Below are 18,676 nucleotides of genomic sequence, written 5' to 3' on the forward strand. Positions count from 1 at the left end.
ACAACAACCACAAGAATAGCTTTCATTTCAACAATCGACATAGTCGTTCTAAATCTCAAGTTATTTAGAGCCTCGATTGCATTCCGCATACAAATACTTACGGATCTCGCATACATCGTCGAGTACCAAGTGAGGGCAATATCAAGAATAAATTTCCGGATTCCAGACACACGTTTTAAGAGAAAACAAGTCTAACCTTGTTGCATGACGAGAAATAGAAATGAAAATTTGACTTACCACGGGTTTCTAAGACCAAAATCCTCCTTTAAAACATATTATTATCTCTGCTTTATCAAATATCTGGGATGACGATATATTTATAATAATACTAAGATTTTGGTCTTCGAAACCAACGGTTATTCGTCAACGTGATGGTGTTACAATTTCCAACAAAATATTTTTAAATAACATTACTGTTACACACTAATATCTTACCGTGGTTTCGCGTACAAAAACATTGTTATCTGTATGTTTACTCGTAAAGAGCTACGATGTAATTATACATATGTGTACTTAGAAAATTAAATTAACATATCTATTATGGTATTTTTACACTACATTGAGCATAGTTTTTGCGCGATTAGCATTCGTCTAGTTAACGACGTCGCTTATCTCAAACGCCCTCATTTTTTAAACTGCAACAATCACGTGCATCGTACACTGGTGTAATGAATCAATTAGAGCCACTGCATTTTTATTTGTTTTCTATAAAGGAAATGCTACGAACATAGTCTGTTATGCTAACATAGTTTTTGGATCAGGTGTGATGTTTTAAACGTTTTTTGGGTACCGTACCTCAAAAGGAAAAAATCGGAACCCTTATAGGATTGTTTTTTCGCCCGTCCCTCTGTCTGTCAAGGCCCTTTTTTCTAGTTCAATTTTAATAATATTATAAACGCAAATGTTTGAATACGTGGATGTTTGTTTGAAGGTATCTCTCGAACGTATCCAAGGATTTTGATGTAATTTAGTACACATGTAGAACATAGTCTGGAAGATCACAAAGGCTACTTATTAGTCGCGGGCGACAGCTAGTATATACATATTAAAAAAATTGGAGTGTCCGAGAAAAATCATATTTCGTACACATATTTTATAACATTAGTAAGAAGTAAGATTGACATGTTTAAGAAAACTCAACAAAACTATTACATAGGTGATTATTTCTCTGATTCTAAAATAAAGCCAAAAAGTGCAATAATTAGGAGCAACAATAATATTATAACATCCTCTTTAAGTTATTTAAAGTACTTCGGATAGAGATAACGGTCTCTCATTCCTTCTAACGGAAGCATCAGCCTTGCAATGATGTTGCAAGTTGTATTGTCGAGGACGTATATTACCTACCCATTTCAATGAAATAGCAATAAACGCTTACAATACAATTACATCGTTATAAACATGTCATAGCAACACACATATATGTGTTATGTTCTTATAGTGACAATTGCTATACAATCACTGATGTACATAAATAGATCTTAATTGGGAAGTGAATTTAATTCTTTGTACATTAAATGATACGCATATCTTGTTGCATGTTTAATACCTCTATAAACGTTATGTACACCAATATTTACATATGTATAAGATCTAATACCATTTAATTGTAAGTTGTATGTGTGTTATATATATGCTGTGGTTGTGCTTAAATAAATAAATAATACAAAGTTTAATCGTACATTGACAGTAATCAACCAGGTTATCATGGTTCATAATTTCATATGGTATATAAACGCTTGTAATAATACTGTCCTACATTTCAATAAATTAAATGAATTAAGCTTCATTTTACGTCTCAATGTAATATGGTACTCATAGCGCAAGTACAGTTAATCGGTTGGATCTTATAAACATTATGTTAGATTTATTCTAGCATAGTGGTATAAATTGTCACCTTTTAACAAGTAATAATCTTATGTATAAAATTCTCGTGTCACAATTTTCGTTCCCATACTCCTCCGAAACGGCTTCACCGATTCTCATGAAATTTTGTGAGCATATTGAGTAGGTCTGAGAATCGGCTAACATCTACTTTTAATCCCCCGCGGACGGAGTCGCGGGCGACAGTTACATATAATATTATGTGTAAAAATATATTGCCTTCTATTAAATTATCCAAAATAAAAGTAACCAGTTAACTGAAATTAAGACTTTTAAAAAATTATTTCAAGATAATAATATCAATAAAATTGAATCAAAAGCAAAAATCAATCAAATTTTCACTTGGAAGCAGCACAAAGCGCAACAATAAGCGAAACCTTTTTGGGTTAATTGATTCGATTAAACTTCTATGAAATTTATACCGACGATCAACTTAATATCACGTCACGTCAGAAACAAATTACATTCTGATTTTAAACTTAATGTACATTTACTGCGAAAGAAAATAGTTATCAATTTACTTCTTTGCGACTATTTGTTTAAGTAGAATGACTTGAATTATAATGAAAACACAAATCTTAATACTGTGTGATTGTGGTATCACTTGCGTGCAGCAGCTAACGCTCCGGACTCTACCACTGCTATAATTGTGTAAATGCGATTACTACAAGATGACTAATTTTATAAATGCAAATGTTTGCATGTATGGATGGAATCATGGGTGTTTGTTAGAAGGTATCTCCAGAACTGTCAGGAAGAACATTACTACTTTGACACGACTGGCGCGCTTTCGTTACAAAGTCAATTGTCAAAATGATTAGTGAGGGGACATAATCGTCGACATTTTAGTAAGATTAGTGTTGCGCCAGTACACCGGCACAGTGTCGGTTTTTTTCCTAACATTACTACTAATTAAGTTTTTCTTCAAATTCCACGTAGACGTAGCTACGGAGAACGCCTAGTTTTCATATAATTTTAGAGTAGTTTTGTTTACATATAATTTTAGTAGAGTTTGAGTTTGGTATTCACATAATGTATTAACTATTTGTGTAAATCAATAACTTTGTTATTACAGAGTCAGTATTCTTCGACAAATTGACGACATAACAAATTAAGCTACTTCATTACTTGATCGGTAAACAAATGACAGGTTGACGTAATTGAACACAACCGCAATTAAGATTATATTAAATGGTGACCACAGCTATTTGCTTCTGTATATTATAAATATTATTTAACTAAATGCCGTAAGTACTTTAAACTAGCTTTTGTCCGCGCCTCCGTCTACGCTGAATTAAAGGAAGAAACAAACCAATCCATCCATTCAATTATTCGAATTTATGATATTAGTAAGGTAGTTAGAAATAAGATTAGATAGGGTAGTTTTACATTTCTTTTTACAACATTTCTAAGTTAATATAGGTTTCAATGGGTATGAACTAATAACGAAATGACATCATACTAAGGTCTTAGAAAAAAAAAGCAAAAATCCAGACGACTTTCAAGCAATAATACATAACAAATATCTGAACTGTAATAAAACAAAAGAAAACTATATTTTTTCAAGACATAAATGTTATAATTAGTGTTGTTCATAGTTGTGGTGTTGTAAGAGTACAGGATGTATAGATACGCGTAAACTGCGCAAGACATTCCCCGGACCGGAACGTCGACTATTGTAGTACCATATCACATCTGCTTCGTAAACATCAATGCTTCGCACCATCGAGACCGGTTCGAAGCATCTATGTTTCTGTTTATATGTTATTTACGGTCTATTATACTGAAACAATGCAATGGATTAAGAATGAGTTTACACTACAAAAACATCTAATACCTAAAAGAAATATACGCAATCTAGACTAGATAATAATATATACACTAGATAAATATAAAACATCTAGGATTTGATATGTAATTAGAAACTAGCGGTCGCCCGCGACTTCGACCGCGCGGAATTAAAAAACATAATTGGTAGCCTGTGTTTTTTCAGACTATGCTCTATATGTATGCCGAATTTAATCGAGATACGTTTAGCCGTTTTAGAGATACTTTTAAACAAATATCCATCCATCCATTCGTCTAAACATTCGCATTAATAATATTAGTAAGAAAGTAAGAAGTGAGATGTAAGATCAAGAAGAATTGCGTTTAGTAATTTCGTTATAAAAAAACAGACAGCAAATATTGTTAACATCTGCAGTCTATGCTAAACAATATGTTTGTTAACTAACAATATTTATAACTAGTAAATAATATCTTTAATTCCATATTTGTTTGCTAAAGAAATGTAATAAAACGCAAACATTGTAATTTGTCATAGCTGTCTCGATTTAACTAGATGGATTATAACAGGCGAGATTTTGTAATTTACTTGCGTTAAAAAACAACAATAAATCAATCACGAAAACAAATATTCTAACTAATAAACGATTTATCAAAGTCTACTATATCAGTCTATTGTTTGACTATACAGCCGTGCGACTGAATTGTTCGCGATATGCCACCGGTAAATTATATGTACCGCTAATTTGCAGTTTGCCTAAGCAAAAGGTAACTCGGTAAATTGCAACTCGAACATATGAACGTGTATATTTCGGTAATTTATAAAGGAGAGATTTTTATCTATATATTCTTCGATTTGCCTAGACGAAAAAGAAACGTCATCATCAGCTCACTATACGTTCCTACCGAGAGGTTCGAAGCTTACTCTAAGTTAGGGGTGACTAGGCCATAGTCAACCACGCTGGCCAAGTGAGGGTTGGTTGACTTCACACATATCTTTGAATTTCTTCTCAGATATGTGCAGTAAAGCAGTAAGAACGTCGAATAAATGTGCATATGTAAATGGAAATCGAAAAACACATTGGCACATGGCAGGATTCGAACCCAGGATCTGCAGATTACAAGTCAAATGCTTAAACCCCTGAGCCATTGACGCTTGCCGAAAAACAAACGTGCGATATATACAATTTACCGGTGACATGGTGATAGACAGTGTCGGGCTTTAAGGCCTTGTGTTGGTGTGGGAATGGAATCAAAACGTATATTAATATTCCCGTTATGTCCCGACGACACACATTCGTTAACAATCAACGTGTCAAGGTTTTCGACAGCGAATAAGAAACAAATGATGACTGTAATTATAAATGTACAGATTCATTAAGTCTAAATTGAGAACGGTAATCTTAATTACTGCTATATGAGAGTATTAACAAAGATTAAAGCTATGATTAACATTTCATAACATTTACAACATAGAAACTTTTTTATAATAGAAGTATACAGGTCATGTAAATGAAAGAACTTGGGATGCATTTGTCCTATAATTTAGAGGTTGTAAGATTAACAGAATCTCTTTGGTCGTCGGTTTCTGAGACAAAAATATCTGTATAAAACATATCATCAATCGTGTCATTATCTTTAACAAAAACAGAGATAATATGTTTTAAACCGTATACCAAAATCCGGTCTTAGAAATTCACAATTAAAGATTTTCAAATAATCTTTCCAATTGCGTTCAATTTTGAATATTTAGCGATTGTCATTTGTTTCTGTTACTATTATATTAAAAAGTATAATTTTATAACCATCTTGCTATCTCTCTTCTTTCAAAGAGATTAAAGAGGCATGACAATATGTTTTCAATTAATTCTTTAACGGTTGAAATCAACGTTAACATGAATGATATTCATTTAAGTGTCAATAAATTCATCAAAACAACTACAAAAACGGTAACAATAATCATTCTTTCTCAGATTTCTCCGCTGTCAATTTAAACGTTCTTTACAAAGCACCTTATTGGTGCGGTATAAATTCTCAGATCTTAATGTACATACATATGTAGCTTTCTCCGATTATAATAAACAAGAACTGATAAATAAACTCGTCATTTATTACAATAAAGCTGTCGTCCGTGACTCCGTCGGCAAGAAATTTAAAAAAAACTTGATTAATAGCTTATGTATTCTTCCAGACTGTGTTCTATATTTATGCAAAATTTCAGTAAGAACCATGCAGCAGTTCTACAGATACATTCAAACAAACATCCATCTAAACATTCGCATTTATAATATTAATAAGAAGTAAGATTAAAATATACGTTTTATTTTTAAATGTGCAATGAACCAGAAAATAATTATTTACAATGAAACGCAATGAATGGTGACGGTAAACGCATACGGAAGTAACCATTTCCGTTAGGGAATACGATTAGTAGTGCATTTTAAACTCAAACATCATTAAAATAATTCAACAATATTGGTTACTTCATCGTTACTTTATTGATTTTATTTAGGGATCACTGTAATTTAAAAAAAAACTACGACCAGTGCATTGTCAACCCTTGACGATTTTTTTTCTATATTCATAAATCTACGCCGTGTACCAACTCTCCCCGGACGGTATTCGAAATCTTGACTCTTATAATGTAAGCAATTCTCTTGTCAATCTTTATTCATTCATCTTTTACAATATTGGAAAAATAAAATGAAAAATGTATCCGTAAGTACTTGATATGGGCATATCAACAATACCTTACTATGTGGAACAAAAAAAGATACCGTACGACCTAAAAACATTGTCGTTGTAAAGTATGCGACTTCTGCCGCTGATAGTAACGAAACCGGTTTTATATTCGACTTAATTAATAAATAAACTAACAGTTTATTGCCCTGTCGAGATATCTAAAGAAAGCTTTTTGTTTTAAACAAAAAAAGAAATACTTTGAATTACTTAAAACATTGTTATAGTGTACTAAGCTATATTTATATTTTATTTCTTCAAACAATTAAAAAAATTACTAAACAGTATTGTAAGTATAAGGCTCTTCGTACACAACGTACACAGTAAATCTTCGATACCCGGAAATTTTAGTCGCTAAGCGACTACGCAGAACAATGTCATTAAGGTTCGTAGACGCGTCGTTCTAGTCGTAGTCTTTTACCAGATTTGTACCGTTGATACTTACCGCTGTACTTGTACTGACCGAATAGACGATTCGCGTCGTCAATTTAACAATATAAGTTTCGAAGATATACTCCTTCTGTATAAAGGGCCTAAGTCAACAGTATTTTACTGGTAATAATATAAAAGACAAAAAGCACGTAATAGTAATAACTGAATGCAAATGCGATTGTCAAACCAAAAATTGATCGTGCTTAATCTCGCTTGACATATATTATGTGTCACCAACCCTATATGCTATACGAATCATAAGTAAAATAATTGTGTGCTTAAAACAATTTCATATATGTATATTCGTAACTAAAAAGATTTTCTTTTTGCTTACAATGATAGGCGAGAAACAATAATAAGTACTAATACTACAAAAAACATTTGATAGTTCTCTAAGTCACTTGCGTGTGGAACCAAACATACTGACCTCCACTGAACACCAAACCGTTGTAAACAATAGCAATATTATGCAATGCTTCATTGATTGTAGGACGCACCTTCGCGCCTATCTAGTTATAGGACACGTAGCGTGGGGGCCTTGAAACAGGCGAATTAACATTGGTGCGCTTGTAATGAACAAGGTTTATGTTTATTACTTCGCTTATATTTATGGCAAACATTACTGATATACACGCAAAAATAGTTTAAATAAATAACTAAATTACTTAAAATATTTACTATCAAACAAAATGGCTACGATCGTCTGTTGTTTAATAAAATAATATTAATGACGAATGAATAAAAGAATAATAAAGATAAAATAATAATTGACGTATACGTTTTACGGTTGGTTTAAGAGATCAAAATCTCTGTATAAAGTATATTGTCATCCCTATCATTACCTTTAAAAAAAAGGGACGAACAATATGTTTTAAATAGGGCTTTTGGTCTCAGAAACCCACGGTTAATTGGTCCGAACCATGTCAAATTGAAATTTGTCATCTTTACTTATCCTTTTAATTCAAGACCGTGAGTTGTGTTGTTGTTTTTCGTTGATTAGGAGCAAGAAAAATCTTTCACTTTTAATAATTTTTCATGGATTGTTATACGCATGTTTCGTGGCCCAAATAGTCTGATAAGAAGAACAACAATGGAGTTATTAGTGATGCATACGTCGCATGGCAGCTGGAAATGACAACGGCGTGCGAAACTAAGGGAAATACTGCCTAGTCGATTGTTTTGTAGAAAACAACTTCAAGCACAATGAGTCAAGATCGATGTGTCACTTGAATAACTTTGCTTCAGTGAAATGAGGTTAAGTTAGAAAAGGACTTTGGTGATAGAATCATGAAACAACTGCTTTAAATATTTATTTCATAGTTTAGAACAGAAGAGTAGAGACTAACTGCTAAAATAACATTAATATTAGTTACAATATTTACGTATTATTTGACGAAATCCACTTCATTCAAAGTAACTTATGTATGATTGTTCTTGTACAAATCAAAGCTAAGAATAATGAGTATTACATAAACAACATCGATGTTCGCAATAAAGTGAACATTCCATTGATTATTGCTTAGGCAATTGAAGATGTGTTGATACGCCAGCTCAAAACATCCTACGCCCATAACTTGCCTGAGAATACGATCTCACAGCCACGGTATGAATATTTACATGATCACCGATACGAATTTCGAAGAAGTCAACTATTAAAAAAATATTACAAACCGACTTATTGGAACTACCGCTGCTTGAAGTTACGACAGACACTAGCTGTTTTACCCCCAAAAATATAGTTAGACACTGTTTACTTAAACACGTGTATCAACCCTTTGAACGCCGGTGAAGGATATAGTTGTCAAAGTGATTATATGTTTCACCAAAAATATGCGCGAGCCTACGATTTGTTAAAAATCCGCGCCCGGGCCTTAGAGTCACAGTATAAAAAGGTTAACGTTTCTTAAGGCTCTAAGTGTTTATTTATTATATCGAATGACAACTAAGCGGCTGTTTTAATTTATGGAATGAGCGCAGAAAGTAAACATTTACGTCACTTATAGATGTGCTTTATATTTGCTAATACTGGTGCTTAGAGAATTCCATCATGTTACGATATGCGGTGTTCGCGGAAGCTGTTGCAATGTTCACCGGACGATACATTGTTGTAAATGACGATATAACGAACACGTAGTATGAAATGCAATATTTCGTTTAATGACATGTATGCAAGGAATTGATACGGGATAGCTTTAATTTAAATGTTATGGAAGATGGAGAGCGGTATTTATATTTTATTGAACTTGTATCATGTCAATTGTATGGTTTTCAAATTAAATGTGCTAGTTAGAGATTTTAAATTCATCAGAATCTCATATAATATAACAGCAGTTAAATGTATAAAAAGGTTGCTTATTGTTTTTTAATATGAGACGAAATATTATAATAGTTCACGGCTGGCAACATCATGGTGTTGCAATTGTAAATAACAAAAATTACCTCACGAACACATTACGTATCATACTAAATTTATATAAAAGGCGAAATAATACGTAATGTGCATTACAAATTGCTAATTGCAACTTATTTGCGATGTAAACACAACGCGAACAACAATGTAGAAACCTAATAAAGTAACCTTTTCCTACTTATTATTCGTAACTTTTAATTTATATAATCGTAAAAAAATGGTCAAATTAAGTATTATAATATAATATGATCATTAACAATAAAATATATATTACATAATAGCTGTCGCCCGCAACTCCGTCCGCGCGGAATTATTTAAAAAAATTTAATTAGAACCTATGTCTTCTTCCAGGTTATGTTCTACATCTACGCCGAATTTAAGCCAGATCCGTGCAGCCGTTCCAGAGATACCTTTAAACATCCATTCATCCATCTAAACATCCGCATTTATAATACTAAGATAGTTAGTATGAATTTAACAATAATATCTAGATAAAAAAATCTGTTCGTAGAACAATTTTTAGACAAAAAGAGTACTGTCATATAATTTTATGGAATAGCAATTGTCACAATGTCATAAAGGAAATATGCATAAAATATAAACGAGAAAGAAGTCTATGAATTTACATCCGAGCGTACATACTTCTTAATGAAGACAATGGTTTCCAACCAGCGGAATGCACGTGAGTTTGAAAGATCATTGTTTGAGTTATTTAGGAAAGGCGATATGGATACCGTACTTCAGATAAAATGGAGGTGTTTCAAAATTCCCACGAGGTCGGTCGCTACTTTAAACGTGACCTCGACTATGGCCATAAACCTAGTTAGATCAGCACACTTTTTTATGAAGCAATTAAAATTAATTTGGTAAAGTTTTCTGGATTAACGTTGTAGAAATTATTATCCATATTGCTTATTATTTTTAATAAGAATTTCACACACACACACACCTACATATATATGTTTAAATATCTATAAATATAAAAAACACTTCTAGTTAGAATTTTAGAACAATTCTTAGTAATTTCCTATAATTCGTAATATATAGTGTTAGGTTAGGTTAGGTTAGAATCAATTGTAATTTGTACTGAACTAAATTAGAAAAACAGTTAAGTAATCCCTATGTTTATTAGATCACAACAAGTATAATTCACGGTACGGTAATGGTAACATTTTTTACTTAACCATTTAACTTAAGACGAATATCTTACGACATTGCGACTGCTTGCGGAATTATGATTTCTAAATCACTTATGCGGTCTTAGACATAAGTATAATATAGTAAGCCAAGCATTTTTTTTATTCAAAACTCTTCTTATAGCAATACACCTGATTCATCATCATCAGCTCAATATATATCCCCACTGAGGGGCTCGGATCCTACCCTGAGTTGGTGGCGACATAGTCGACCAGGCTGGCCACACATGTCTTTAAATTTCTGATTTCTAAAATACAGTTTCAAACTATGTGAAAGACTTCACTAAGCTAAGGATACTTTTATTAGATAACTGAATATAGAAGGTCATTCCGTGCTTTTCTGAGACTCAAATCCCTGTTCAAAACATATTATTTCTGTTTTGTCAAAGATAATGATTGAAATGACGATATGTGTTATGCAGATATTTTGGTCTTAGAAACCCACGTTTAATCGGTTGCCTCTAGTCATCGCTGAGTCACATATCTTTCAATTTAGTTTGGTCTCAATATTATTCTTACGCTATACGTCACGGAACCAAGCAATAAATGTTTTATGTGACTAGTCAATTAATTGTAAGAAAAACAAAACGACCTTTGCAACGCACCGACAAACAACTGTGTCATTTCAATACAACACCAAGATAATCATTTTTTTATTCCCTCCAGTATGAAAAATTTGGTATTTCATTCAGTACTAGCTTTTGCCCTTAACTTCATCTGCTCGGTATTAAAAAAAACTTAGTATTTAGCCTTTGTGTTCTTCCAGATTATGTTCTACATCTATGCCAATTTTCATCAAAATCCGTTGAGCCGTTCCGGAGATACCTTCTAACATATACCAGCCATCTAAACATTCACAATTTATAATATTAGTAAGATTTAAAAAAAATGTGTTTACAATTATGGATATACCTTATACTATTGAATATTTATTATAATAAATATTATCATTGTTGATGTCATTTGTGCGATTCATAATCTCACATAGTCAAGTAGAAATAAAAAAATAGTTTCTCTTCTATGTAATAAATGAATGCGTATTGTTTATAAAATTCTTTGTTGCCTTTACAATTAAAATACCTTTTATTCCACACAGAAGAAAGATACATATAGATATTTAACTTAAAATGACTAACAAACAATGTAACCTATAAGCAATTTAAGCAACAATCTTTATCTTAGGTTTACTTAACGCAAACAAAATCAGATGAAAAGGTACTAAAGGTAAAAGGTACTCGGAACCAACATCACGAAACAAAATAAAAAAATATATTTTTGCCTTCGTAAATAACTTGGAAGGCACCAGGTACAAATAGCTAGCTGAACACAAAACGATGAAACAAGAATTTGAAACTTGCCTTTACCAGTCTGCGGTCCAAGGCATTGACTCATGCCATAACATAGTTCGTTAACATTGACCATTGTTTTAGACTTATTTTACAATTTGCAAGCTTCGCAAAAAATGGCTACGCACATTAATATCCCTTGGCGGATGTACCATTTTTTTTAATAAAAGTACTCAATAAAACCTTCATCATTAGAAAGTTTTCATATTTGTGGCCAGTGTTGACTTTTTAAAAGACAAAGTTTCATTGCGATGCTATACTGCGTTATGTCAATATTATTACTTTGTAATATGTTTTTTTTAATTTCGTTGCAATGGTAAAAAGCATTAAATGTATATTGTATTGATTGCAATCAAATGACTTGTTGAATTTATCTTAAATTATAATTATTATCTATCAGTAAAGCGTTAAAAGTACGTTCGATTCGATTTGAAAGTACCGACAACATAAAAAGTGGGGAAAAAGTGGGTCGATGAGATCTTTTTTGTTTTTCTTTGTCAAGGTTAATTTTACAGGTCAGGTATTAAAGTACACTTCTTCCTTTTATTATGGTTTTTCCGTTTTGAAATTACGAGTTTTGTCGATCGGGAAATTTTAAGTAAGCTATCATGATTTTTTTTGTTGACCGTCATAATACAAGTACTAACATTTAATTATTATTTAAGTAAATAAAAATGATCTTAAAAATATAAAACGATATATATTATAAAACGAACGATATAAATATAAAACGATCTTAAAAGTATTTCAAAAAGAAAATGGAAATAAAAAAAACTTAACACTATTTATTTTGAATGACAGTACAATTGGATTCATGTTCCATAAGCAATTTTCAAGATGAAAATAAATCGTACGATAGTGTTGAATAGAAAAACACTATTCGTAATATTTGTTTACTAAATATATACATATTTTAAAGGGTAAAAGCAAAAACAACTCAAACAAAATGTCGAGATAAAAAGAACTTTTATGAAATTTTAAATTCTAAGTTGGAATTCCAACTCACACACACCCACACAAACACCATACATGATGCATGGACTTACTTGATATACACAACACCGGCCAACGGGACTCTTGTGCACTGAAATAACACAATCACAAAAAAACCACTAAACACAAAAATAATATTTAATACTTCGCATCACTCGAACAAGATAATTATTCGTTTAATTCATTTATTTTAAAATAATTCGAATAAATTTCGTTCGCTAAAACGACAGTACTTCACCAAACCACCGGACTATACCGCGTTCAAACTCTGAAGAACCAAACAGTCAGTGACACTGATCTTCCGTCCTTTTCTATGTGAGTTCGCAACGCTTAGAGGAAGCGAGATGAACGATCAGAGGAATTCGCTGCGTATACGCAGCGTGTTGTTGTCTCGTTATTAATAGAGGCTTTATGGTACGAAAGAAAGAGAGGGTTTAATCATAGCCTCAAAGGTTCATGGTGTCGTAAATACGGCAACGCGTAGAAAATGAATGCAAAAAGGAGGCTTCTTTAATAAGGTGAAGTCATGTGAAATTTATCGTTAGATTTTTTTTACAATACATTTTATATAATACATAGCTTTAGCTGCTCCTTTTCTTGGTAATGTTACAATTAATAAGGCTCCGTTTGTGTTATATTTTCTAATATAATGTGCTTACACGTCCGACTTATTTATTCATAATTAAAAAAAAATTATGTAAGTTAATAATAAGTGCAATTTTGTTAATTCAATTCATGATTAGTTAACTTTAAAATTAAAAAATGGAGTTAAGTGTGTGTAATAAAAACATTACCCTCTTGTCAGTTAGGTAACAATGGAAATAGAAAAACACCAGATAACCCATCAACTTGGCCTTAAAAATGATACACATGCAAATAAAAACTTTACCTTAATGCAGTAGAGTTCAAAATTCTTTGATCGTAAAACTCCCATAAAGTCAAGTGCACGTTGCGTTGTGAAGTTAGGTACAGATAAAGTTGGCAACGTCGCTAATCATCAATTTGAAGTTAACCGCATTAAGTTATATTGCGGGAGAATTGCTAAAGAGTGGATGTTTAAACTTACGGACGTTTATTTTCTTTTTTTATTTCATTTTTCGACATTCGTGTTTATAAAATATTGAAAAATGATTGGCAGTGATTATACTTTAGAACTGTGCAATGTGTTTCATTCTGGACAAGTGAGTTTTATACTTAAAAACATTTTATTATAACTTTGTCATCAAACATACTGTTAGAGATTTATTACAAATGGAAACGGACTATTGAATTTCTTCTTTCGTTTTGCAGTTAGTAAACTTTGCTTTAAAATTGTTTTTAAATATTAATAAAAATACATAATTTAAATATGTATAATGTAATTTTGAAAGAATTTAATGCTTTTTCTGTTCGAGTAATATTATTTAAATTGGTATAAATAAACGTAAAATAATGTAATTATTTATAACTGAAAATTTATAAAAAAAAAGTTTCCACCAACCAATGTATAAAGTCTTGTTAAAATTTGGTAGCGCGTTGATGTCTTTTCTAAGATGTAAACAAAAAGTACGTTGTTATTACCAGAGTGAACTAAATTCCGATATTCAAAACGACAAATGTGTTCTCAAGATTAGAGAAAAATTCATTGTTTCATGAAATAAGTTAAAAAAACTAGATTTTAATTTTGAGTATGTAGTATTACTTTAAGTAGAAAAAATCAGTGTCAAATTTTCCTGAGCAATTGTTTAAATTTAATTATTTATAAACTCGATAGGTGGAGCCTGGGAACTTCTTCCAGCGATTGACAGGTGGCGTGAAGACTGGCATCATTCTGAAAGACGTCTCCATGCTTACTCATAGCGGCGAGGTCACTGCTATACTTGGTTCTAAAGGTAAGGCTCTCATACTAATGTAAAGTCATAAAATTTTTTAGAAAATAAATTACTAATGAGATTTATTTCTAGCAATACAACGATAAAAATGAAGAAGTATTTCTGTTTCAATTAAATAGTGGTGTTAATAAGTATATATTTGATTATATTTTATAATATCTTGTATTAAACTTTTACTAAGAAATTCTCAAATAAAAAACATAAACCTATGGTATTTAGGGAGCGGCAAACGCGCTCTTCTAGATGTGATCGCCCGCCGCGTACCCAGCAAGGGACATATACTTCTAGAAGGAGTGCCCTTGGAAGAAGATCAGTTCAGGAACACGTGTGCGCTCGTCAGACACTCCACGAAACTCTTGCCGGGGCTGAGTGTGCAACAGACACTATCACTGTCACTTACTAAGGTAATTTGTATACTATGCGACCAATGAATAGTGTATACAGAGTGTAATTTGCCCAAAAAAAAATTGGACGAATTCATTCATAAATTGACGTGTTTTATTTTGGTTTATAAAGGTGACATTTATTTCAGATATCCGGTTATTTAAAATCATCTAAAGTGAAGCAAGTTATGGCAGATTTAGCACTGTCCCAGGTATTATTTTAATATTTATTATTATTATTATATTTAATCTGTAATTTTAGCTTTAACGTACTTCTTAACTATATTTAAGGTGGCCCATAAATGTGTAACGAATTTAACGAAAAGCGAATATCGTAGATTAGTAATCGGAGTACAACTGATACGAGATCCAAGTATGTATTAAATAAATTGATATAAATATATGTATATTGCAAGCTTCAAGTTCAATTTTATATTATTTACTTTTCAGTAATACTGTTGCTTGACGAACCGACATGGGATTTGGATCCGTTAAACACTTATTTGGTTATCTCCATATTATCTAACGCGGCTAAAAAATATGGAACAACAATAATATTGACTATGGAGAAACCAAGATCGGGTAAGAAAAACTTTTAATTAACCATAATCTTTCGATGTGAACAAAATATGCCTAGTTCTTGACTTTCAACTTTCCATTATCGCTTCCATTATCAGCATTTGGCAATGCTGCCATTACTGAAGGCGCATTAGCCATCGTCAACCTCGTCCATACAATCATCATATCCATTTGACTTTTCATTAAACAACACAACGCTTTAACTGTACTTTGGTCCTTCGAGCCAGATCGATTAAAGATTTCTGTGAAATTGGACGCTCTGCATACCGTGTTACTTTATTCCAGATGTGTTCCCATTCCTGGATCGTGTGGTATATCTGTGCTTGGGCGACGTGGTCTATGCAGGTCCTACTAGAAATCTGCTCGATTACTTCGGCAGCATAGGCTTCCCATGTCCGCAACTGGAGAACCCACTCATGTATTATTGTAAGTTGAGAAGACATTTTGTTTTACGGATGTGACAATCCATCGGAATAATGAAACGAGGGCAAATTAGTGAACATATCAAATTACTTGCTAAAATATTTTATGACTTTTTATTTTTAAATGACTATTCTGACAATCCAGATATCTATACTAAAAAATAAAAAAAAAACTTTATGTACTGACAAAACTTCTTAATTATTAAAAAAATACTCTAAACATTTCAGTATGCCTATCAACGGTTGATAGGAGATCTCGGGAGCGGTTTATCGAATCCAATCACCAGATAGCAGCACTGGTAGAGAAGTTCAGACTGGAGGGGCAGGGCATTATGCAGTCGGCCGCCACAGAGCACAGTCGTATCGTCAACCCAAACAAAATGCAGATGAACTACGGCAAACCAAGCGGCATTAGGGTCATATGGATGTTGTATTTGTAAGTGTCAGTAATAAATCCCGCTTAGATATAAAAGAGAAAGCACAGACAATATGCTCTCTCTCTCTCTCTGTAATAATCAACAGAACAGCATACTTTAATGATCTCATTGCTAAATACATTCTATGCCATGATTATGAGTACCTATGAAAGTAATCTCACATACAAGTTGGTCGCTCAAAACGTACGTATGTTAGAATGAAATCAAATCTATGTATATTTATTTCAGGAGAATCCTTGCTTCTATTTTTAATTTCAAGAAAAATGGTTTAAAACAGATGACAATGCGACTTTTTTCACTGCCGATATACTTCTTTATATTATGGATATTCTACAACGAAGCTCAGGTATACATTAGACAATAGGTTTATTTTTATTATCAGTCGTGATATTACCGTCCGAGGTTGAGAATGTATTATAATTTTTGGCAGGATTTCCAAAGGGCATTCATAACAAAAAGTGGACTAATTTTCAATGCAATGGTGGGCACTTACTTCATTAGTATCATGAACACAATCTGCCTTTGTAAGTATAATTATTATACATATAAAAAAAAACTTAAAGCTATGGCAACATCATAAAAATTCACTTAGATTTTTCTATCATTAGAGAAAGGAGTTTATGATATAAAACTCTTTCAAAATGTAATATAAACGTTCATTTATTATTACAGACGAACCATACCGAACTCGATATTATCAAGAATCACAAGAAGGTCTGTACAGCGGGGCTAGTCTTCTTTTATCATGGAATCTGGTCTCTCTGCCGTTCTCATTGATTACTACCTTCGCTTCAGCTGCTATTATTTATCCGTAAGTGAGATTTCCAAATAATTACGCTTGTTAATCTGACAGTTATTGGGCACTTTGAGGACTGCATTATCTTACGTTTTACGAAATGGATAGATGTTTACTATCGCTTAACTCCACAACTGTTGCACGGATCTGGTTGATACTTTATCAATTAAAGTGTGTTACATTTTGTGTTAGGATCTTAGGTGATATATCAGAGAGTGTGGACTACCTGTACTTCTGTCTTGCGCTGTGGTCTTGCTACATCTACGCGGAGCAGCAGGCTATCGGCGTCATGATGTTTGTGAAGAATGGACTCGTCGCCGCCATCTTTAATATTTATATCACGTGTATATACATCATGCTCGCTAGTGGTGTGCTCAGGTAACTATACTAGATTATTGATGCGTGAACTTTATGTTTTATTATTAGATTCCACTATTATAATACATGTTAATAGGCCAAGTGTTATCTCAAGAACAGTTAGAAGTGTGTTTCTTAATAGTCTTTAATGCTTTTTTCTTCTCAAGTATATGCTTTAATTTTAGCGATCAAAAATGCCTCAGCTTTTCTATTGACTATTTCTGACCATACATTTTTTATTTTGACAAGAAACAAATGTATAACACGAAAATAAAATCAATTGTAATCCTAACTTTTAGTGGTTATACACCAATAAGCAAGTTTTTATATTGCAGGTCTTACAAAGGTTTCGAAGAATGGCTGTACTATTTGACGTATATAACGCACACTCGTTACGCGTCTCTCTTCATGCACAGAAGTATATTCAGACAACCGAACTTCAACATCTTACCTTACAGCATCAGCGAGAATTGTACCGCGATTACGAACTTGATTCAGACGTCTTCAAATCTGAACACGAATTCCAATACAAACTGTAGATACGCCAACGGCAAAGCATTTCTAACAGAACGTTTTACATCAAAACATTTTACTGGTGATATTTATCAAATTGGTGAATTTAATCCTGAATTTAATATGGGAATATCGTTTGCGTTCTCCGTTGGAATAATGATATTCAATAAGTTTTTATATTTGATACCATTACCGAATTATATCACTGATAAGTTTAGGGAATAGATTATAAATTTATTATTAAGACTGAGACTTTAATCGTTATATGTTTTTTTATGAAAATTATTATATTTCTAATTTTTTTTTTTGTGTAGTATTATTAATTTTTATGCTCGTGATCTTACATACTTGACCCGTGTGTCTTCGTTGGCAGAGTTGATCAACACATACTTTAAAAATTAAAAAAAAAATATGTCAGCTGACACTAAACATTGAAATTGAAAATAACCAGGCATATATGAATAGTTTTCTAATGTTTTATTTATAAGTTTAGATGTATTTTGTATAGGAACTAATCAAATAAACACAATTTT

The 18,676-nt window shown here is 32.2% G+C and overlaps 2 protein-coding genes across 2 annotated transcripts in view; one reads left to right on the forward strand and one right to left on the reverse strand.

Moving 5' to 3' along the window:
• LOC106125500 (ATP-binding cassette sub-family G member 8) overlaps positions 1-13,052 on the reverse strand; it is a 34,992-nt gene extending 21,940 nt beyond the window's left edge. The window contains exon 1 of the mRNA XM_013322730.1: positions 12,839-13,052. The gene's annotated coding sequence lies outside the window, so the exon portion shown is untranslated. The remainder of the gene's footprint in view (positions 1-12,838) is intronic.
• Positions 13,053-13,821: 769 nt separating this feature from the next.
• Positions 13,822-18,661, forward strand: LOC106125144 (ATP-binding cassette sub-family G member 5). The gene is made up of 13 exons (XM_013322228.1): positions 13,822-13,966; positions 14,539-14,656; positions 14,876-15,060; positions 15,189-15,251; positions 15,331-15,412; positions 15,490-15,621; positions 15,904-16,044; positions 16,269-16,476; positions 16,706-16,823; positions 16,908-17,001; positions 17,150-17,288; positions 17,466-17,651; positions 17,966-18,661. The coding sequence occupies exons 1-13, from the start codon at positions 13,913-13,915 to the stop codon at positions 18,366-18,368; spliced, it is 1,923 nt and encodes a 640-aa protein (XP_013177682.1). The 5' UTR covers positions 13,822-13,912; the 3' UTR covers positions 18,369-18,661.
• Positions 18,662-18,676: the final 15 nt, after the last annotated feature.

This window comes from Papilio xuthus, unplaced genomic scaffold, assembly GCF_000836235.2.
Source record: "Papilio xuthus unplaced genomic scaffold, Pxut_1.1 DF825928.1, whole genome shotgun sequence".
NCBI lineage: Eukaryota > Metazoa > Arthropoda > Insecta > Lepidoptera > Papilionidae > Papilio > Papilio xuthus.

Excerpts from the sequence above, each read along its gene's own strand:
- LOC106125144 (XM_013322228.1), top strand. The coding sequence starts at position 13,913 with ATGATTGGCAGTGATTATACTTTAGAACTGTGCAATGTGTTTCATTCT. Across the intron at positions 15,061-15,188 it reads TATCACTGTCACTTACTAAG|ATATCCGGTTATTTAAAATC; the intron begins GTAATTTGTATA and ends CATTTATTTCAG. Across the intron at positions 16,477-16,705 it reads GTCATATGGATGTTGTATTT|GAGAATCCTTGCTTCTATTT; the intron begins GTAAGTGTCAGT and ends TATTTATTTCAG.